The sequence below is a fragment of the Labrus mixtus genome, chromosome 3, assembly GCF_963584025.1.
Source record: "Labrus mixtus chromosome 3, fLabMix1.1, whole genome shotgun sequence".
Classification (NCBI taxonomy): Eukaryota; Metazoa; Chordata; class Actinopteri; order Labriformes; family Labridae; genus Labrus; species Labrus mixtus.
The window spans coordinates 24,633,527-24,655,582 of record NC_083614.1 but is presented as its reverse complement, the minus strand read 5'-3'; the positions used below and the strand labels follow the sequence as shown (position 1 = coordinate 24,655,582).

General features: G+C 37.4%; 1 protein-coding gene and 1 long non-coding RNA gene across 2 annotated transcripts; one reads left to right on the top strand and one right to left on the bottom strand.

Moving 5' to 3' along the window:
• Positions 1–173: 173 nt before the first annotated feature.
• On the top strand, positions 174–2,305 carry LOC132967549 (uncharacterized). The gene is made up of 2 exons (XR_009670822.1): positions 174–2,003; positions 2,196–2,305. It is a non-coding gene; the product is annotated as an uncharacterized LOC132967549 (long non-coding RNA).
• Positions 2,306–2,480: 175 nt separating this feature from the next.
• ptprc (protein tyrosine phosphatase receptor type C) lies at positions 2,481–21,647 on the bottom strand. Its single transcript, XM_061034127.1, has 29 exons — positions 20,604–21,647; positions 20,295–20,435; positions 20,059–20,082; positions 18,330–18,596; positions 17,995–18,234; positions 17,783–17,899; positions 17,394–17,528; positions 17,151–17,306; positions 14,650–14,796; positions 13,724–13,929; positions 13,546–13,606; positions 13,330–13,438; positions 13,059–13,093; positions 12,704–12,813; positions 12,487–12,577; positions 11,037–11,113; positions 10,366–10,402; positions 10,148–10,245; positions 9,664–9,789; positions 9,306–9,463; positions 8,611–8,746; positions 7,030–7,179; positions 6,766–6,856; positions 6,407–6,543; positions 6,116–6,250; positions 5,249–5,368; positions 4,983–5,143; positions 3,879–4,014; positions 2,481–3,128 (listed from the first exon to the last, which is right to left on the bottom strand). Exons 1-29 carry the CDS (start codon positions 20,800–20,802, stop codon positions 2,826–2,828), a joined length of 3,903 nt encoding a protein of 1,300 aa, XP_060890110.1. The 5' UTR covers positions 20,803–21,647; the 3' UTR covers positions 2,481–2,825.
• Between the last annotated feature and the right edge of the window lie 409 nt (positions 21,648–22,056).

Genomic DNA, 22,056 nt, shown 5'->3' with positions numbered 1-22,056 from the left:
AAGACGGAAGTGAAAGTCAACTTGCCGCTTCCAAGATTTCAGGGAAAAGTGTGACCAGTCATGTGTTTCCTGCTTACTCTAACTATAGCAAATGGAGCATACCACTTAATGAACTTCAATATTTTACAGACTGAAGTGACTGAATGATTTGGTCATGTTAAGTCTATAAGAAAAGTGCAAAAGTAAGTTTAGTAATCCAAAAATTCACCTCAAACGTTACAACAGTTCTCTATTTTCATTTACACTTTAAAAAAAAAAAAGAAAAAAAAGCAACAAGCATTTTTCAGAGTATTCATGCCCCTTATGGTTATGTGTGTGTTTTTTTTAAAAGATGTATTCTTGGGCCATGTTTGCCTTTATTGAGAGATAGGAATTGTTGAAAGGAGATAGTGGGGTATGGCATTCAGCAAAGGGCCAATGCATAACCGCTAATACATAATGTTGCATTTTTAAGAATTGAATTCTTCCTGTTGACAACAATTGACTTCAAGTCACCAAAAGGTATTATTATTATCTCTCCTGCAGTATTTGAATGCACAAGCTTTGATTATTGCTCTACTTCCGGAAAAAGCAACATGTATGCATCTCTAAAGATATTGTAATTTCTAATATAACAGAATAATCTTATTAATTTAATTTAATTATAATGTAAATAATTTGTATACTTTATTAATCCTGCGAGGGGAAATTCAGTTTTCCACTCTGTTTAATGTACATGAACACACACACAGGCTGAAATACACACATGCACAAACAGGATCCTATGGACATGCACTAATGGAGATGTCAGAGTGAGGGGGCTGCCCACAGCGAGCGCTCCAGAGCAGTTTTGGGGTTCGGGTGCCTTGCTCAAGGGCACCTCGACAGTGCTCAGGAAGTGGGCTGGCTCCTTTCCAGCTACCAGACCAATTTCCGGACTTGATCCGTGCCGGGACTTGAAACGGCGACCCTCCTGTTCCCAGCCCAAGTCCCTACAGACTGAGCTTCTGCCGCCCCAAACATAAAACGTAAACATTTGAACATGTCAAGGTTAAAGTCTGTCTGTGAGACTTTCATAAAATGAATAACTGTCAATAAACGTTGGTGGCATTTATTGTCGTCCAAACTATGTTATTTTTAAACCAGCAAAAATAAAGCTCTATTGTATACGTATGTATGTATCAGAAATAAACCAAATGTATTTTCAGTAACCTCTTAGTATTGACGTTTGTTTGAACTGAATGCACATTAAATGCCAACAGTTATGTAACCCATAACACTATATTTACAAACACCTTCTAAAAGTTTATTGCTGACATCTGTGCTGCATCTCCACAGGCCAAACATTTAGAGAAGAAAGCTACTGAATACTAAGCAATTGTTTTTTTTTAACCACTAAAATATTGCATGTATGTTCTTAGAGGTGCAGTAGTTCATATAACAATCACAACTCTTAACACAGCTTGTAACTTTAAAATATCTTTTTGCCGAGGATGTAAATCCAGAACAGAATTTGTTTTTGTTCAGTTTTATTTAAAACATGTATACACAAGTGTACATATATATATATATGTAGAGAGAGAGAGAGAGCGAGAGAGAAAGAGGGATTTTTATACTTTGTATTTCTACTGGTGATGGATATTTAAAGATCAAAATGCTGCTGCAGCACTGAATCATAGACCAAATTTAAAACAGCTCTGATCAGACAAATATTACAGATATGTAGACTCGAGCTCATCATTTCTAAATGACAAATGATTGTGTTCTTATATCATTGTACTTATTTCCTGTTGTATCTTGTGTCTTACATTTTGTAACTTTTTGCCTTGGACAATAACTTCACACAGATTTAAAATGTTCATTGTATCAAAGTAAATAATTGTAAAATAATTTAAACAGTTTTGTCCTCTGTCTTTTATATCACACGTGTATGATTGTATTTTAACATTAATTTACTACACATATCATATTGCTACCATAAACTCTCTTTTTCACAAATAGCTACATTCACATTCACACACCTGGTAGTTAAACCACGGGCTTTGAAGCAGTCTGGTGTTCCTGTTTTTTTGCTTAAGGGTACAGCAGCAGGGACTCATCTCACTTCAGACCAGTAAGAAGGACTCTTCTCACTTCAGACCAGTAAGAAGGACTCTTCTCACTTCAGACCAGTAAGGAGAGCGCTTAAACCTCTCTGTTTGAACTCTGGCTGAAAGATGCCCAGAGGAAGGCAAAATGTTTATGGCATTTTCGGATGCCTTGCACTTGGTGAGTCAATCCTAATAAAGCCTATCTAAACCAAACTATGCTAAGACAACATTAATAAGACTTTTTTGTGGGGTCTCCTTTAATCAGACAGCAAAGTAATACCTTAAACTTCTTTGAAATCTTTAACACAACATCATAATGACTCTGCTACACTAGAAATATAGAAATGTGTAACACAGCTTCTGGTTATTTTGCAAGAGAAAAAAAACATATAAACTTAATTCAAAACAACATGCACTTAAAGTGGGATATATAAAATTGCACCCACTTTATATTTAGAATTTCCCGTGCCTCACGATACAGTAAAGGACTCTAGTTTGACAACAGCATTATTGTAAAATTTGCTTGCACTCTCTTCAATGTGAAACGTTCTCTTCTAAGATATTTATAACTTAGTTTAAATTGTACTTTTAAAAATTGACATTAAACATTTGATCAAATTCTTTCACAAATCTCAAGCCATTCTGAGCTTCATCTTTACATTGTTTTTTACATTCATTAAGTATAATATGAGAAAGCATTAAGCTAAAGCGCTTATTTTCCAAAGTAGTAGGCAGAAATTTGTACGCAACCCCTCCTCAGACCTCAGCAGTGACCGTAGGACCGTTGCTGCTGTCCTCCAGGGGTGTTGTCTCGGTGGGAACCTTTTCAGCCTCCTCTTTTTTCTCTTCCTTTACTCCATCACCCACATCAGGAGTGCTCTCTCCTGCCCCCTGCTGGCCTTTGCTGGCAGTGCTGGCTGGCTCATCGGGCTCTGCTGCTGATTTGGTTTCATTAACGATCAGGACGGAGTCGGCCGCGGAGGCCTGTGCTGCTTTCACGTCCCCGTTCTGAACAGGAAAGACCCCCTCCAGTGCGTTGTACAAGAACTGGTACTGCTCCTGTTTGAGACAGAGGTGGAATTAAGTCAAACATGAAGGTTTGGTGCTATAATGAAGGCGTTAAGGCTCACACTAAAGGCACCACAGAAAAAGAGCACAAGAAATCAGGTTTTAAATCACACATGATGACATGCTTTTCTTTCCAACAAAGAAATTCATGAAATTAACAAAACCAACACTGAATGTGTCATATAAACACTTAGGTAGCTATAGCCTGATATATTATAGATGATTCCTTTGAGCCACAGATTTATATTGTCATCATAAAACTGTTTTCTATACATTTCTTTACATTTTATTTTTATTTTTTAAATTTGATCGTACTCATTAGAGGTTTTATTTTATTATATATTTTTTGTTTGATAATAATCATAATTGTAAGTTTCTCTGGGCAGGTACCAAAACAAGTGGGTGTCTTGATTTTCAGTAAGATCTTAAGTAGGAAGTAACAGTGTCAAGTCAGAGAGCTACAGAACCAGGAATACTTACAGAGGAACTAGATAATAGATCATTTTGGTCTTTTAAGATATCTCTTTATATTTATCATCAGCTTAAACCTTTAATTCTTTTTTCAAAGGAAAAGGGCTGAATTAAAAGGGGAATATATTTTTTATTCCCAAAGGGAGAACAAGGCTGAAATGTGGTGGGGGATACGTGAAACACATCAGCAATTGTTCACTTTGAGCGCTGTTGGAAGTTTAGGTTGTGTAACTTTGCACTGACAGATTCTGAGTTGCTCTTCTTTCTTACCAGACTGGAGAGCATGCCCTGTCGCTCCTTGCGCAGAGTTTTGGCCACCTGAAAAACATCCACCAGCTTCTCAGTCTCAGCGCTGTCCAGCAAGGTCCAGAGAGCACAGAAAACCCCAGTGCGGGACGAGCCATCGCTGAGGAGTCACACACACACACACACAGGTTATGATGACACACTATTCACCTACTCATCCCTTTAACAACACCTTTTTAGGTCATGGTGGGCTGCAGTATCTTAATAATTCATGAACATTACTTCTCTTTTGACTTCTTTCCATTACGTAACTTTCATTATTTCATAATTCCTATCTATCTATAGTGGATAAAAATGTTTCATTGATGGCTGGGTTGATTGGCTATTCCTGCTCTGCTCTCCTAAAATGTGATTAACCACCATCATTATGCAAGGAAATGTTTCTCTCAGGCATTAATGTAAGAAGCTTGATAAATGTATCTTACTGCAGACATTTTCTCACTTCAATGTGTTTGAAAATATGGGCCAAATTGTACTTGTGGAGGACTTAGGCTCTGAGCCATTAAAATAGAAAAATATAACATGCACACTCTAGACTAAAGAGAATATTATTTAACACATTTTTTTTTAAATGAGTAACATGCTTACTTTTTTTCCACTCAGTTCTGGAGATTTTAGGAGCCAGACTAAAAACTGACCAGCTTTTTCTAGAAATACTTTTCATCACAAAGGCAACTGTGTAAGATGTGCTACATGATTTTTGGCCTCTGTCAGGCTTTTTAGGTCTGAACTGATCAAGGAAGATGTCCACCTACAGCTCCTTTCTGCCTGAGGTATCTGGCTGTTTTAAGACATTTAATTTCCATGCTGCTGTTGTTGAGTGCTTCCCCACGTTGGCTTAGGTGGTTCTCTATAAATAATATAATAAAGAACATGTTCTAACCCTGCTCTATAGGTGAAGTTTCATGCGATACTGTTTGTTATGATTTGGCTATATGAAAATCGTTTTGTTTTCTTTCAAAAGAGTTAGCGAGCCTTGAACCATTCTTTAGCAAACATATAAGCATAAGTTGTGGTTGTATACACACTACTTTTTTTTTTTTTTAATTTTTGGAGATGTTGTCTTACTTGCAGTGGACCACGGTGGAATTGTTCTGCTGTGATTTGTCGCTGCCACAGCTATGCTTGATGTCTTTGATCATGTCGGTCAGATACTGAGGTTTTTCTGGCAGCTCTTCGCTCTCCCATTTCAGGAACTGGAAATGTTTCACCGGCCGACTCTCTTTCCTCTGTTGACAGAAGCCATGTTGGGTTAAAAGAGCTTGCGATCTGAAACGAACAGCAATGACATCCTGATACAGACGGAGCAGACTTTTTTGTTGTTGCTGTGTTACCTTGACATGGCGCAGCAGCATGTTTCGGGTGGTGAAGGTCGGGGTGATGTCTGTGCTTGCTACCTCCACTTCAAAGTCCCCGAATGTTTTCTTGTCTTTGTCCCAGTAGACACAGTCAGACTAATTTAAACAGGAAGACACACATTTACTGAATATATATGGGTTTTTTTTTTTGTTTGTAAGATGAAATAAGTATTTTTTATTCTCTTTATATTGAGACAGTAAAGTGTAGTGGTTCCCAAAGCGCGGGTTGGGACCCCCTGCAGGGTCACAAGACACTGATAAGGGAATCCCAAGATGTTCAAATAAAAATTTGAATGGATTATTTTACCCATTATTGAGGAAAAAAAGTTGTTTAATTCAAAATAAATCCAAAGTCCCCAAGTGAGATTTGTTCTGAAATGAAAGTAATGTGTAAAAATGTTTTTGCACATGACTGCAACAATGTAGGTGTCTGTTTCTCTTTGTTAATAAAAAAATGCACTCAGACATACTGAAATAATATATTTGAGGCGTTTGTGTTGTTCTTATGCCAGTGTTTGGATTGGCCTTTTCGTGGGTGTCACTGTGTGCCACAAGTGTTTTAACCACTTTCAGGGACAGTGGGGGTCCCCAGTCTCTGGCAGGTTATTTTGGGAACCCCTGAAGTGTACAACCGTCACACGTGATAAAATCTCATGCATGTTGTTCGTTTCACATTTTCTTTTATCCAAACCAACATTTTGGAAAAAATTAATTAAATATAATGCAAAGAAATCATAAGAAGAAAAAAAATGTAAAAGCTCTCCTAATTGGCAATAAGTATCTAATCCACGCCTCCCTTTAAAAAGGGTCTATGTACAGACAGCATCACACTATATTTAGTACCTTCTCTCCCTCACTGCAGTCTGAGAGCATGACGATAGTTGAGGCTTTCTTCTGATAAACCATGGACCAGAAGTCAGCCATGGTGTCTGGCAGCGGAGTCTGTGCAGCGATGAAGATGCGTGGGCCCCAGTAACCCTGAATGGATAAGAAAACACATCGGTTTGTTATCACACGAAGTCCAAATGAATGTATTTGTATATGTATGTACACTTTTTAAAAAAAACAATTACTCTAAGGATAAGAAATGTCCTGTCAGTGTTATGCAGAAAAAGTCTGAAAGTTATAACGTACATCTATGTGTGAGGCATTGATATATTTTGTGGAGTCCTCGTCTTCCTCATCTGATGATTCTTCCTCTTCATCCTCATCATGTTCACTGTCACGACTGTGTCCTTCATCAAGCTTCAGCAACACTCGGTTGTAGTCATCTGTTAAGGTTCAGGTATATGAATAGATTCACAGACTAACAGACCACATACACAAAATTATTCTACAAGCTGGGACCAAAGAAAAAAATAAAACTAATTGATATTGAAAAAAAATGAACTAATGTTTTAATAAGTTCATAAGTCACTTTTCTAGCCCATACGGCGCCCCTTGTTATAAGTAGTACAATGTAAACGTAGTATGAGTTTTCAGCTGACACTTACATGGGATGACAGAAGAAGTACGATTCTTCTTCTTGTTTTCTTCTGAGATCCCAGACTTAAATGTCCTCCAGTTTTTAAAGGTAGGGAGTCTCTGAATTGCAAAAGAGATTTTATTTTAATTGTTAATTAATTCACAGTTATATACATAAGTTTGTTCTCTTCCATATTTGGTTATGAGAGGTGGGTGGGGGAAAAAAAGAATAGAAGAACGTTTTTCTGATCATTTCAAGACTTCTAAAAAGGATGAATGACTGAGTTTCATACCTCAAACTCCTCTTCTAATAAGGATGGTTCGTTATCAGAGTTTTTGTGGTTGAGCGTGGACAGTGAGCTGTGCAGCTCAGGCAGAGTGATCTCTGTCTCTCCGAACTGGTTGTGTTCCAGCAGCGCCTGGTGAATCAGGATGTACTGGGCCTGAGAGAGGACAAAAGTTCTTACCTTATTAATCAAACTGTCAAAAAGGAACACAAATGTTGCTATCCACACACAATCCACATCTCAGACTCATCCAATCGTATACAAGTTGTCATCCTCCTTTGTTATTGGTTAAGATGCTAGTGGTGTACTGTGCTAACATTACCCATGTTCTTTATGAAAATAGTCAGCCTTTTATATATATATTGAAATATAAATATATATATATAAAGAAATGCAAATATAAAAACAAAAATGTAACCTGTCACACCCATGTCACATCCATTCTTTGCACAACCTGTTACAGCTCATAAAACATCAAACACATGAACCATTAAACCAGCCGTGTGAGATCTCAGGGTAGTTATCGTCTAATAAACCTGTCATGTCAGCACATCTGGTACTGTGCGTTTCTACTATATTGTACTGTTAAAATGTCTGAAATGTATAACTTGACATCAGCAACATATAGAATTTGAATGTATTTCTAAAAAATGAGAAAAGCTCAAATTGGGGAGCCGGTGGTGCAGTGATTGGTGCACACACCCCATGTTCAGAGGTTGTGGTGCCCAGGCTCGGGTCCGACCTGTGGTGCCTTTCCCCCTCGTCGTTCCCCACTCTCTCTCTCTCTCTCTCCCTGATTTCAGGCTCTATCCACGATCTATCTCTAAATAAAGGCATCAATGCCCAAAAACAAACCTTTGAAAAAGCTAAAATAATGATCTATGCCAATTAATTATTAAGAATTTATACTAATACTTAAATATATGTAAGTTAAATTGAAAGTAATAAAATATTTGTTATTTGATAACTCCACTTCAGAGCATCATACTGGTGAGCTGCAAAGAGTATTTATAGTTTCAGATTATTCTAAACTCTTATCCCTTTACAAACCTGAATACATTCATTGACTTATTGTAGCTGTGACTAATTACACATTTAGATATAAAGCCACCTCGGGAAGTCTATATACCAACCAAACCAGTCTTTTACAATATATACTGTAGTGCAGTGTTTCTCAACTGGTCGAGCCTCAGGACCCACCACCAACTGCTTCATGAAAAATCGCAACCAGAATTTCAGCTATTCTTCAGTCAATCAGATTGTATTTAATAAAAAAGTGTGCAGTTTGGACCTCAGATGGTACACAGCCTGATAGACCAAAGAAACTGAAGTAAACAATCTTGTTTAAAAAAAGTGCTCCATAGACCTTTGGACACAATTATTCTTCCAGGCACACCTTCGCGACCCACTGCAAACGGCTCCGCGGCCCACTTTTGGGTCCCGACCCACCAGTTGAGAACCACTGCTTTAGTGTAGTCTAGCTGTTTGATTGTCTTCTTCCAGTTCCTAGTAGTTCTACCCAAGCTTGTGCACCCTGCTCCACTTTATTATCTCTGTTAAGCTGCATGATCTTAATTGATAGCTTACCTCCACTTGAACCATCAGACATCTCTGTCTGCGGAGTCTGACTACGTAACCATAGATGTCCACTCTGCCCTCCGCCTCCAGACCCTCCATCATGGCGTCGATGCCAATGTATGTGCCTGTCCTGCCGACTCCTGCGCTGCTCATGAGGTAATGACATTGAGATAATATATGGGTTATTACACATTCCAAGTTTCAGTAAAGGATTCATGTTGAGTCTTTGCAAATAATACTACAATGAGTAATAAGTATTTTACTGCTCTTTTGTTAAGTGTCTTGAGATAACATTTGTTATGAATTGGCACTATTCACATAAAGATTGAGAAATTGAGAGATGATATTAGAAATGTGCCTAACTTTGGTGACGGTACAAAAAAGTTTCCCAAGCTGCCTTTCCAAATTGAAAGTCCAGCTTTACAATAGATTAGATTAAACATTGTGGTCATTTCACACAGACTGTATCAGTACAAATACAAAAATCAGTTTAACATCCAACCATGTAGTGAGACATTAGTTAATGTTCACATGGAAACAAATGTAAAAAATGAACCAATAAAACAACAATACAGAGATAACAAAGGATAACAGTGACATATGAGAGTTAGCTTCATTTTGAGAGGATTAAAAGTTTTGCATTTTGATTCTTACTTCAATAAGAAGTCAATGTTAGATCACCCAGAGTAAGACTGTATGCTCACCTGCAGTGGATGACGATGGGGCCGCTGAAGAAGTTTTTGAACGTATTGACACGCCGCCTCAGTTTCAGGAGAAGATGTGGCTCCCCTGGGACGCCATGGTCGGGCCAACTGATGAACTGGATGTGGGTCACCTCCCTCTCTGAGTTCTTCTCCCTCTTCTGCAAGACATAGATGGAATTATATTTGCACAGAGTAAAATATAAATACCCAGATGTATTAAAAGTATCTATATAGATATTTGTATGGGGACAGATATGCTGGCTGTAACAGCACGTGCATACTCAAAAAGTAAAGATAAACACTTTGCATATGGCTCACACCAAAAACACACTGTACATTTTCATCATTTAGGACTCACATTAATGAGGCTGAGACGACGGATGGTGTAATCGGGACAGTTGTCCTCTGAGTTCAGCTTCACGATGAACTCCTCAAAGATCTCGGCCTCTTGCACCACAGACGGCCAGTACTGCGCGCACTTTACCTGCAACACAACAAGTGAGAGGAGAGAGATAGAAAGTGAAACACTAACTTTGCACATGAGTAACTCATCATCACTAACAATGTCCACTAATCCTTCTAACCTCAAAGGGCAACAAGGAGCTGATGTCTGTTAAAAGTTTACACATCAACAAATGAAATAAGAAGACATTCTCCATGAAGGACTACAGTGCTTTCCAGACATTGTAGTTGTGAATTATGGGCCTAATAGATTTATTTATATCTGTGATGTAAGATTTGTTATGACAGACTCAAGACAGTCAGTTATTGTAATTGTAACCCTGTGTCAATGTAACATTGATATCTACAATAAGTAAAAAAAAAAAAATCCCTGAACTTACCCTGTTTCCCTCTTCACAACGTGTTACCATGACAATGATAGAGGACTGCTGCTCCCACACCATCCTCCAGAAGTCGCACACAGTCTCTTCCTTTGGCCCTTTAACACAAATCCTTCATTATTAAAAATATATATAAATACTGTTAACAGACATGCACAATTTGAATCAACCAGAAACATACTGCTGTGTATTTGATAGATATGAGGGTTTGATCTTACCTTGAGCTGCAATGTATTTCCTGGATTCCTTGTACCCCTGCAGCAGGGAAATAAATGATTTTTAAGACGTTGTGGGTTTTTCAAGAAATTAACTAAGTCGAACGTTTTACAAGACAAGTACTGCTTCCATGTTCAATGTTTTGTGTAGTTTACTAAAGGGGATTTGAACATACAGTATATTTGGGTAACCTGAGTGTCTACCGACCCACAAAATGTGAAATAAACACATCCAGTCATTTGTTTGTGGTCTGCAAACATCTTACAACACAGAGAAAAATGCCCCGCTTCAAATGTGCTCTCCTTGTGACGTCACAGTGGGATTCTGGTAAAAAAAAATCCCCTCCCCTCCCCTGGGATCTCCACCCATGGACTCCACCCCCAGACTAGATCAATTTTTATTCTCGCTAGCGAATGAGTGATGTTTACCGGGAAACTCAGGGGGGGCTCACTGCATTTAAAGAGACACACACACCAAAACGGAGCGTTCTCATAGAGCTGGTTTATACAGGGTCACAAACCTCCTCTGGTGCTTGATTCATGTTAGATTTTGACCAAAGCACAGCACAGATGTTTTTAAAAGGTGGAAAAACCGGTATAATATGTCCTCTTTAAAGCTTGACAATAAGTAAGAGTGTAGCAGTAGAAGTTGTATGTTTACAATATTTCCATACATCAATGAAGCTGGCATTGATATAGTCACATCCTGCCTCTCCGTTTCCAGTGGCCAGCTGCACACGGTTGTGGTCGTCTGTGTCAAGACAAAAAAAATGTCAATAACAAAATAAATCTAAGAAACATGTCAACAGTTCTTCAACATTTCATCAAAGTACTGTATGTCAGAATGTATTAGAAATGTAATAAAGATGCAGTGTGTAAATATGAAAAATATTTTACAAATATTGTGATGAGAACAGATACTTTTTTACTTCCAAATGTTGCTTGTTATTATGTATAAAAAGAGAGACCAACAGAGGGATTGAAAGAACAGGTGCTGAATTGGAAAAATTAAAGTTCCCTTTGAGGAATTCTCCAGTTCCAAGTGTATCACTCATTGAGGATCTTTCCCTTGATAATTGTAAAGACTGGCAGTTTCAGGAGTGTGTATAACCACCTCATCTTACAGCTACCCCGCAGCAGAGGCTTAAGGCATAAATAATCATAATGTAGAAATAAACAATCATGTTACTGATAGTTTTATCAAACTTTACCATGACATGACCCCCATATCGCGTTAACCTCAGACGGTGACCCCCCTCTTGCAACATTTCTTGAAATCCTTGAACTAATGTGTGTGTTATTCTTTTTTACTGAAAGATTGTCATAAAAAAAGAATGTATCTTTCAACATGCATTGATTGATAACAGCTAAAAAGACACATTACTATTTTATTGTCACAAATACTGTAATATGTTTTTTATTCTTGTTCCATTTTACTCTCTCTTCCCTCCAAGTTTTCACGACCCCCCTGGCGCTCTCTGGCGACCCCCCAGGGGCTTGAAAAATACTGCTATAAGTCATAGAGGCATTAGAACTAATTTCAGTTTCATAACCAGTAAACAAAACATCTCAAAGGAGCTTAAATGGATTGTATGTTTAGTTATACAAATATAAAATCAGTGTAATTGTTTGGTGTAAAACAATTGTATTGCCAAAAGATCAATTAATATAGAAAATACCAAAAAATGCCTTGACTTAATGTACTTTCTGCTTAAAAACACTTCCACCTCCTGTGTTATATCCAAACACACACAAACAGAGACTGTTAGCTTTTATGTTTGAACAGGTAAAGCCACAGTTACAGATGATGACGTCATAGTCCTCCACTAAAGGATATGATCCTAAAAAGTTTGAACTACATTTCTGGTTAGGTGTCAACCTGATTGAAACTTTGTGTGAATACAATTTTAAAATAAAACTTACCTATTCATCGACTTGCAACATGTTTAATAAATTGCAGATACTGAAGTAATATTAGAGCAAACCACTACCCAACTACAGTTACTGGTTTGGATACTGACCAATGATACATTTGGTTTAAAAAAAAAAGGTAAAAGCTGTGAATAAATACATATCATACATCTCATGAGTGCTAAGATCTCCTTTAGCTCACAACAGACTCACATGGCAGGATATCCACGTAGCGGTTCTTCGGGGCGTTGCATGGCTTCTTGGCCTCTTTCACAGAGTACCTCGAGAAGATTCTGGGGATGCTCTGAAAAGAGAAGCAACTCAGGTCAGAGAAATCAAACAACAATTATAGAGTACCATTCACACTTTTTTTGCAGAATGCACATTCATTTTTCTTTTTCAAAAAACCAATAACAACAACATGAACTACCTGAAACTCTGCCAGGAAAAGTCTCCCTTCATCAGCCAGCTTCCTCTTGTAGGCCTCCAGCAGGAACTCAGCTGTAATGGGCTCGACAGGCAGCAGGTTCTCCTCATCATCTACAAGAACAACGCAGGCAGGGGATGAGACATGGTAACAATAAAGTGCTGGAGAATTATGAATGTTCTAATACTCCAAATGAACAGTATAGTATATATATGTATAGAAATAAATCTTTATATTCTGATTATCTAAAATATTAGCAATAGTAGCTGCCATATGTGAGAACCATTTTTACACTTCTATAGATTGATCATTTTGTTCTAGTAAAGATTGAGGAACAGTCAATAAAAAGTCAACTCACTTGTTGTAATGAGCTTGATGTTTTCACTCATATCGCTGAAAAGGTAATAATAAAGATCAGCATCACAGATTCAGAAACTATACATGTAGAATAATTATAGATTTTAAAAAATAAGACCAGGGAACCACTGTTAATAATGAAAATAATTATGGACTGTAACTTCAGATGTTGCCTTTATCAGTACAGAAGCTGTAAGAATTACAGGGAAAATTCAAAACGAAAAGCAAAGTCGGACTCAAACTGATGCAGGAGAAAAGAGAGCGAATCTTACTGGGACTGTCTGCGCTTGAGAATAAAAATCTTATAGACAACCAAAAGCAGGGCCACAGACGTGAGGATGATGAGGAAGATGAGGAACCCAATGACGGCTTTGTCATTATCTGTAAAGTAATCAGGAAATGATACCACAAAGGGAGCATTTATGTTAAAGTTACACTGTATGTGAAAAAATTATCTAAATGTCATATTGATATAAACAGCTCTTTACATTCAGTGTTAACTGTTCTGTGCTTCAGATTTCCCTCAAATCGTTCATTGCCAGCAAACACCTGGAATTAAACAGAAAAATAACCTTAATCAGGAATTGTAGTTTTTGAAGAAAAAGAGAAAACATTTATATTATATATAAAAAATCTTGACAACATAAATATTGGGATCATACAAACCTCCAGGATGTATGCTGTAGAGTAGCTCAGATCTTTGAATATAAAATGACATGTTTCACTTCGTAGCTTCCTAATGTCACCGTTATAACGAAGACGTGCAAAGTAATACCCTCCAGGTCCATGAAATTTTTTTGAATGAGTGCAGGTTACTTTTATCTCATTATGCCCTAGTGGAAACACCTCCGGATCAGAGATATTAGCTGGTACTGTCGGAAAAAAACAACACGTTTTACTTTACAAACAAGACTCTAACTTTCACAAAGCTTCAGAGAAAAACATGGAGAATGACCACTTTTATTTGAATCAGAAGTCTATTATTAATATGTTTACTATTCATTCTTCACTGATCATTGCAGCTTCATTGTAATTTCCATTACAGCTTATAGCTCCTGTGAGGAATTTTCTGTTTGTGTCAACTTTTGCGACCTTTTTGGATGTAACGCTACATTTAATCTCATCCTGCTGTCTTTTAACAGTATCACTCACTGTGAAACCTTTTCTCTTAAGAATGAGAAGAAGAAAAAAAAGGCTGTTTTGGTGGCTGGATGTAGTCAATGGTCTAATCATCTGACACCTTCACAACAGCAGTGTTTACAGGAATAGAAAATCACTTCATTGAAATCTTCTTCTTGCAGGTGGACTCTTTTGCTTTGTAGCTCATAAAGAGGCTTCAGTATAAATATAAGTCTGTTTTATAACCAGACTGAGTAAATGAAGTATAGTTTGTCACAGTTTGAGTCTTCTCTTTAAAGAATTATGACTTTCAGAAAGACATTCACTTTGACTGATGAACATTTGTCTTAACTTAATATTCAACAACACGTGCAATACATGACCTTTATACATACCCGGATAGTCTGTTATTATTTTACACATGTTGACTCTAATCAACATGTTGACTCCAAAATAAACTTTTTTAAACTTACTGCCAACGTCAGTCTCAACATCTTTTATTGAAGTTCTTTTGTCCAAATCTTTGTTCTTGTAGTGGGGTTCAACATCACATGTATAGATGGTGTACGGTTCCAGTTTTTTAATTAAACATGTTCCTCTGCTTGAAGGTTCGCCTGTAACTGTAGGGTTTCAAATTTCATCTTCGTCATTTCTCTTAACCAATAGTTGAACATGTTAACAATCAATAATCGATAAATCATTAATAATTAATGAGCTACAAAACACACATATTTTCCTCAGTTTGTTTAATTGACACCATTATACTATCACGACAGTTACATGAAACATGAATTCATTAAATACAAACTATTTAAATAAATAAAAAACAAGGCTCTCTCTTGAAAACAACGCTATTTTTAGAGTTTAACTGTCCTTATTCAACGGCGCTGCGTAACAACACAAAGCCAAACGTGGCCCTACCGCCGTTTCTAAACTAATAAGGCCGACCAAATGAAACACCTTTTTAAAATCAACATAAAGTGTTATAAAACCATCGACCCTCTTCACAATACACAGAATCCTCCTGGTTTGACTATTTGAGAAAATGTGTGAGCATGAGTTGTGAGCATATAAAATACATTAATCTCCATATATGTTTATTAAATGGAAGCCTATTACATGTGAACGCTGGTAAATTTGTAAAGAAAAGAGATTTTCTTCTTTTCAGAAATTCTAAACCGTTATTAATCGATTATTGATTCATCATTAACATCTGACTGAACAATAAGGCATCTAAGACCAATCAGTCTGTCAATCAACAAATCAATCTTTATTTGTCAGTGGAAGTTCATCAGATCTAGCACTGCAAACCAAAGCCCCTTAATATTCACTAGTTATGGTACTGGTCTTAGTTAGTTTGGTATTTTTGTCTATTTCAAAGTTCAGGTTTCCTTGTTGTGATTTATCCTGTCTATCCTAGTGTTGCTTGTTTCCCTTGTTTCAGTAGACTGAACCTTTGTGGTCATTCAGTAGACATTTTTTGGGTGCACCTCAGTAGACTGAACATTTCAGCATGGATACTAACTTCTGGTTTTTATGCAGTATGGACTGGATGCATCCTTTCAGGAAATGAATTGTATTTTATCACCCACAATGCTGTGCGAAATTAAACGTAAATCGTCACTTCACGTGCGCCTCCAAATCAAAACAAAAGAGCATGGATTAATTGAATACATTTCTAATCTAGAGTTAAAGTCCGGTCTGAAATCACTACTTTAATTAACAAAAACTGTAACAAATGTCTTTTACTTGATTTACATTGCGATACTGTTTTTCGTTTAACTGACTGTAGCCTATATGTGCATTACTCTTCTTGAATAAAGCTAAAGAAATACAAATAAAAAAAGAGGATGGATGCGGCCGGTTCGGGTAACGCAAATGACGCCACTTCCGTACTGAATGAATCAGACCCAAGTAGGAACAAATATCTGCCTACTGTGCGCGCCTACTGTCTACTGACTACTGAAAGATTGTGTAGGCACTTTGCAATTTGGATTCACCCATTGTTCCTTCCCTTCTGTGTCAGATCATTGTTGGATGTCAGTTGTTTGCCAGTGTCTCATTACCTGTGCTTACCAGTTTTTGACCGTTTTGGATTTGAATTTAAGTTTTTGAGTTTGCCTTTTCGTTAAAATAAATATTTTTTTGGTTTCTGCACTTTGGGTCCAGTTCATATCTTTACACCCCATGACAAACTTATAGTTAACTCATCAAAGTTCATGATTTTTTTGGCTTGTTAAGTGAACAACCAGTCATTTACTGACTCAGTTTTAAGCTGCAAATATCAATATGTTTGACATTTTACTATATATTGTATAAAGTTATAATGTGTTCGACGGTAAAACGCCAAAGTCCAAACAGTGGCGCTTCTGTGAGGTCACTGATTTGTCGGTCACATCCTCACTCTTTATTTGATGTTCAAAGTCATCCTGTTCACTGTGAGGATTTATAAGGATAGTAAAACACTAGTGTTAGCTCTATTTACCCTCTTTGGGGACCAACTACTGCTGGCGGATCAAGAACATGTCACAAAATGTGCATAGCTTGAGATTTTGACTTAACACCCAGTTAGTTCCTTCAGCAAATACAAGAGCTTCTATCTGAGCACCCATTGGCTAATTTACCATTGTGTCACTCATCTGATGATACGTGAAAAATGAACAGACATTTGTTCAATGGAAATTCTTCTTCGAGATTACTATCCAAACTTTATAATTTTAATGATATTTAAAATCACGACTTGACATTTAACTTCAGGATTTATCTTCAACACACTTTGATTCGACCTGTCAACTCAGGTAACAAACATCTTTTATCACTCAGGATGCTAAAGTGTTAGCATGTAGCATCATTTACATTTCCAAATCATATTTAACTATTCAGGTGAACTGACCATTAAAAGAACCTGCAAAAAAAACAAAAACTACATTCATGTTGACTTAATAAGAAAATTGGGGAGAGTAGCTTTACTTACTGCGTTTATGTGTGGAATGATGAGGGACACAACTGCAGAGAAAAGTCAACTTTGGAGACTTGGTTAAGACATCTTTACATTTCTGACTGGTTGTAGTCCAACTCAACGTAACAGAAGTGTTGGTCACAGACGTCTTTGTGATTGTAGTTGTAAGATCTGTAAGGAAACGTTAGACATCTGTAAGAATGAAATCATCATCAAGCTGATTGTTGCTCTGATTAAACTGAAGTAGAGTAAACATACCACAGTCTATGTTGAACTTGATAGCAGTTGTGTTCTTTAAGGAAACATTGTTTTCCTTGATCTGACCCGTACAGTTGTAGTTTGTGAAGGGCTCCAGCTCAGTCAATGGCTTGGGCTCACTGTTTTCATCCATATCTGAGGAAACAAAAGAATGACAACATTTCTTCAACCACTGCTGTTTGTGCCTTAGTGCCTGTAAGCATTTCTCTTTAGGATTTAGAACAACAATATCTCCACCTGCTCCTACATTTCAGATTGCTTCAGTTTTACTTGAAGCTGTAATTCCTTTTCAACTCTTTCTTACTACAGTGTAAGTATTCAATAGCAAATTGTCTGTTTCAATGTAAATCAATTCATAATGATGGCAGACATAGTTTCATCTCACTTACCCAGACACGTGTATACAATGTCGAGATTACTGCAGTTTTGAGGTAATCTTGTTTGTATTGTATCTACAGGAAGTTCAGTTGGTATTTCCTGTTGTAATTCATTTGCATTCAAATACTCTGTAAAGTCAAATAATCAAAATATTATACATGATGCAACACGATCGACGGATTGATGTTATTCTATAAATATGGTAGGACGCTACTATACATACCAACAGGGATGCTTTTGATGATTTTGAAGGTTGAGTTCATACACTTTCCTGAAGTGAAGGTTGTGGTCAAGTTTGTGCAAATGTCATTGATAGCAGGTTTGATACAAAACTGTGTAGAGTCAGTGAGGCATCGCTCTACTGCAACATTATTAGATGCTGACATTGAAGAGCCAATGTTCCAATCACTCCTGTAACAAACATATCCTGGGATGCAGCTACCGTCTTCAATGTCTTTCAGTTCTGAAACAAAAAAGTGATGCACAAATGTCTCTCCAAACTCAGTGCTTAACTACAAATAAAAAAGATGCTATTAGATAGTAGTTATTTACACTCACCCATTTGTTGAGTTGTGAGTTCAGAAGGTTCATTTCCAGTGTAGCTACAGAGCGTCATGTTGCCAGCACTGTTGTTAAATTCCACAGCATGTTCGTATTGAGTACAGGGCTTCAGCTGTTTGATCTCATGTGATGAGGTTTGGTTGGAGTGGAACACTCTGGTCTCAGGCTTGGCCTCTTCGTTGATCTTTATGGCGTAGATACCATTGGTAGAGCTTGTTATGGTTATCTTGAAGCCAAACTTGATGGTTGAGACAGCGTAAGAACCTGCACATGATATGAACAGAGTCGATTGCACTCACTGTATAAATCTACTGGAGTTGTAATCTACAGTAGTTTTTAAACCCATCGTCATACAGTCGTAAAACCTCTGGGAGCAACAGCAAACTTATTGGTAGCCATAAAGGACATCCAGCCAAGACTATTTTCTATGTGAGAATTTTTACAATCCAATTGGTAACTTGAGAGGGGAGAATGAAATTTGGGTTGAGAGAGTCTAAAAACCAGATTGTTAGCTGCACTGCTACAGATGTCTGTTTTAAGAGATTTAAGTTAAAAGTTTGTCAGATAATAGCTGATAGGAGGATCCAGGATTACATTACAACGAATAACAATCTCATGATAGGATCCCGTTTAAAATACCCTTTTTACAGCGGAAATAAATGTTTACATCCTGGCTGGGTGAAAGCACGTTCTGGTCTTTGTAGCTCATTTTTGTATTTATAAAAACTTGCAGGGGATTCATTATTATATGACTCTCCATTTTGATGGTAAGTTTTAAATCAATGGGGCATGGATCTGTGAGAGTTGGGTGGGGCATGCTGGCTTTCATTCAGTCACTAACCTTTACCTCCTAGCTGCGTTGATGTCATTGGTCGGATCTTTCATCCACAAACAATATGGCTATCTGTGTGGTTTATGACTTTAACTGGCCATCATGTTGGACTCAAGCTTTTCTAATGAGTTATTGTTTTATTATATTGATATTTAATGCTTTGACCAGGTATGCACTTTACATTTATTTATTTATCAGCAAGTGGAGAGGAGTCAGGATTGTTGTGGGCTTTCTCTGGAGAGATTTTGGCGTACAGTAGTGACGAGAAGACAGATATTTGAAGGCCCATGATATGTGTTGGTCACAAGCCTCTCTATCACCAGAGATACACGAGTCCATTCTTTGCTTCTTTAGTCTTAAAAGCTGTGCTCAGCCACCAACAACGCAGAGTCTCACTCTCTGCAGGGTAAGCGAGCCAATTCACCAGCTAATAAATCAACCACACTGACCATTTAGCTTTGATAACTTAACATTTGCCAACCTCTTGCTCCACTCCAGCACCATCTTTCATTAAAAAAAAAAGTCACTTCAGGCACGGACACATTTGGTGGTCTTGAGCTTGTGTAGCACTTTTCTAGTCTTCTGTTCTGACTACTCAAAGTTCTTTTACACCGCAGGTCAGACCTAATCATTCACACCCATTCACACATTAATGGCAGAGGCTGCTAAAACAACACAGCTCTGAGTTGAGGATTTAAAAAAACTCTTGTAACCAACGTGTTCAACTCAGCTACAATAATTGTGTTGCCTTTGTTTGTGTGTTCTGACATAAAGTATCCTTGGGTCCATTGAAAGGTGCTATATTAATTCAAGCTATTATTATAATTATAGTTATTATTATTACCACTAAATAGGTATTTTATTCGATTTAGAAAAAAGAACTAAGCTACTTACATAGTGGAGGTGTTTTTGTGGTGGCTGGAGAAGATTCACATGAGAAAAGAAAATACAACATCAAAATATTAATGCATGATTATGAAAAATTAAAGTACTTTTCCAAAGCAGCTTGGAAGGGAGCTTGTGTTTGGATTCATCTTTTCAGAGTTAGTTATCGTATCAAAGGATATAACAATCTTACCACAGTCCTGTACAAGAACAAACATGGAACTTTTTAATGAGAAAATTCCAACCTGCGGTGGGCGGAGCCACTGTGCTGGAGGTGGTGTTTGCATTTGAGATCTGGTTTTGAGATGTGGTTGTTTGAGGGTTTGTTTTCTCGCTGGTTGAATTGGTTGTGGGTGGGGGTAAGGTGCTTGCAGGAGAGGTAGTGGCTGTAAGATGGAGAGCAGGAGGAGTCATCTTCAAGTAGAATCACTTTACTTACAAGAGTCTTACCTGATATAATATCTATTTCATATTTCAGGAGAAGAATATTAGGCTGATTTCCATGCTTATATTTGTTCTGAAGCTGTACACAGAGCAGGGTCTTAATACATTACCAGACATGGTGGCTGTAATAAGTGAAGAGTGAGTGGAGGTTTGGGTGGCAGTGATTGAGGTGTCTGAAGACATGACAGGAGCTACTGTCACGGTGTGTGGAGGCGAGGAGTTGCCTGACAAGCTGGTGACCAAAGGGGCAGCAGTGTTTGTGGTGTTTGGAAGTATGGGGGATGAAACATCTGCATTACAAGAAAACATTAGTCAAGCCACACATACAATCACTATCACAGCTCCTACAACACTAATAGGTTCTTGGCCAATGTCCCACTCACAGTGTTGGCTTTAGCAGCACGGGGCTAAAATACAATAAAATGAATTGAGCATTACATGTAACTGAGTTCAAATAGTTCCTGGTTGTGAAACCTGATTCAGCTTGAACATTACGAAGTTAAAGATTGTATCAGTTGTTCGCATAATGTTGTATCAATAGCTACCTAGCTTATCTTCTCAAAAATTAAATTATATTCTGTTTTATTAAAACCTTTAACTGACTAGAAATAAAAATATAATTAAAACTAGCCTAACTAGGAAGTGTCATTTAAACAACTCTCTCAGCTCCTGTCGATGAACTGAAGTCCATTTATAACCAATGCCAACTTCAATACAATAGTAATAAAAATCATCAACCCTTTGTACATTTTTTTGGGGCCTTTTTGGCTTTATCGGATAGGACAACTAAATTGAAACGGGAAATATTGGGAGGAGTGAGTGGAGGATGGCATGCAGCAAAGGGCCGAGGTCACATTGGAATAAAAACTAAATTGACGTTTAACACATTAACACAAATGAATATGTCTGAACACTATGTACCCTCATATCAGAGAACAGAATTTAGGTATAAAGCCTGCAGTGAAGGTAAGTTTGCTTAAGCTGGGCGAAAAAGCCAAGGACTCTGTGTAGGTAAGAATAAATGCAGTCCCAGCATCCATTTCAAAAGATTAAAGGCAAACCTAAACATGTTGAAAGTGGTAACAGGTTCACACCAGTCTTGTCTGCTTATCATGCAGCTATCTGTCATGTTTCTGCATGTTGTTTCCTTCTGTTTCTGATATTAAAACCTGGAAGGGGAGGAAATCAAAATGGAGTCTAATGTCAACCTAACTTCTTTAAAAGATTGATGAAATCTTGTCTCTCACTGTGCACAGAATATCATATTTTCACTTGGTGAGCATGCTTATATCATGAGATATGATGATATAACGATGACAGCAGAGAAATGAAGCAGCATAAAGACAGAGTGAAGTGAAATAAAACATTTCTTTCATCAAACAGTTATGATGTATTTGAATGTTGAAGTGTTATTGTGTTCATTTCTACTTACCAGCGTCATTTTGACCTGGAATTACAAAAGAAAAAAAAACATTAGAACCATTTCAGCGTGTGTTCATGAAGGATAACTGCTGATGATCAGACTAATGAAACTGTTCCTGCAGGGCTGAGGCATTATCAGGT

What these genes read in the sequence shown, in the direction of transcription:
- ptprc (XM_061034127.1), bottom strand. Translation starts at nt 20,802, where the DNA reads ATGTTTTCTTGTAATGCAGATGTTTCATCCCCCATACTTCCAAACACC. An exon ending in TGTTGAGACTGACGTTGGCA is followed by an intron (nt 13,930 to 14,649) that starts GTAAGTTTAAAA and finishes TTTTTCCGACAG; the next exon opens with TACCAGCTAATATCTCTGAT. An exon ending in TGCTGCTGCGCCATGTCAAG is followed by an intron (nt 5,144 to 5,248) that starts GTAACACAGCAA and finishes TTCTGTCAACAG; the next exon opens with AGGAAAGAGAGTCGGCCGGT.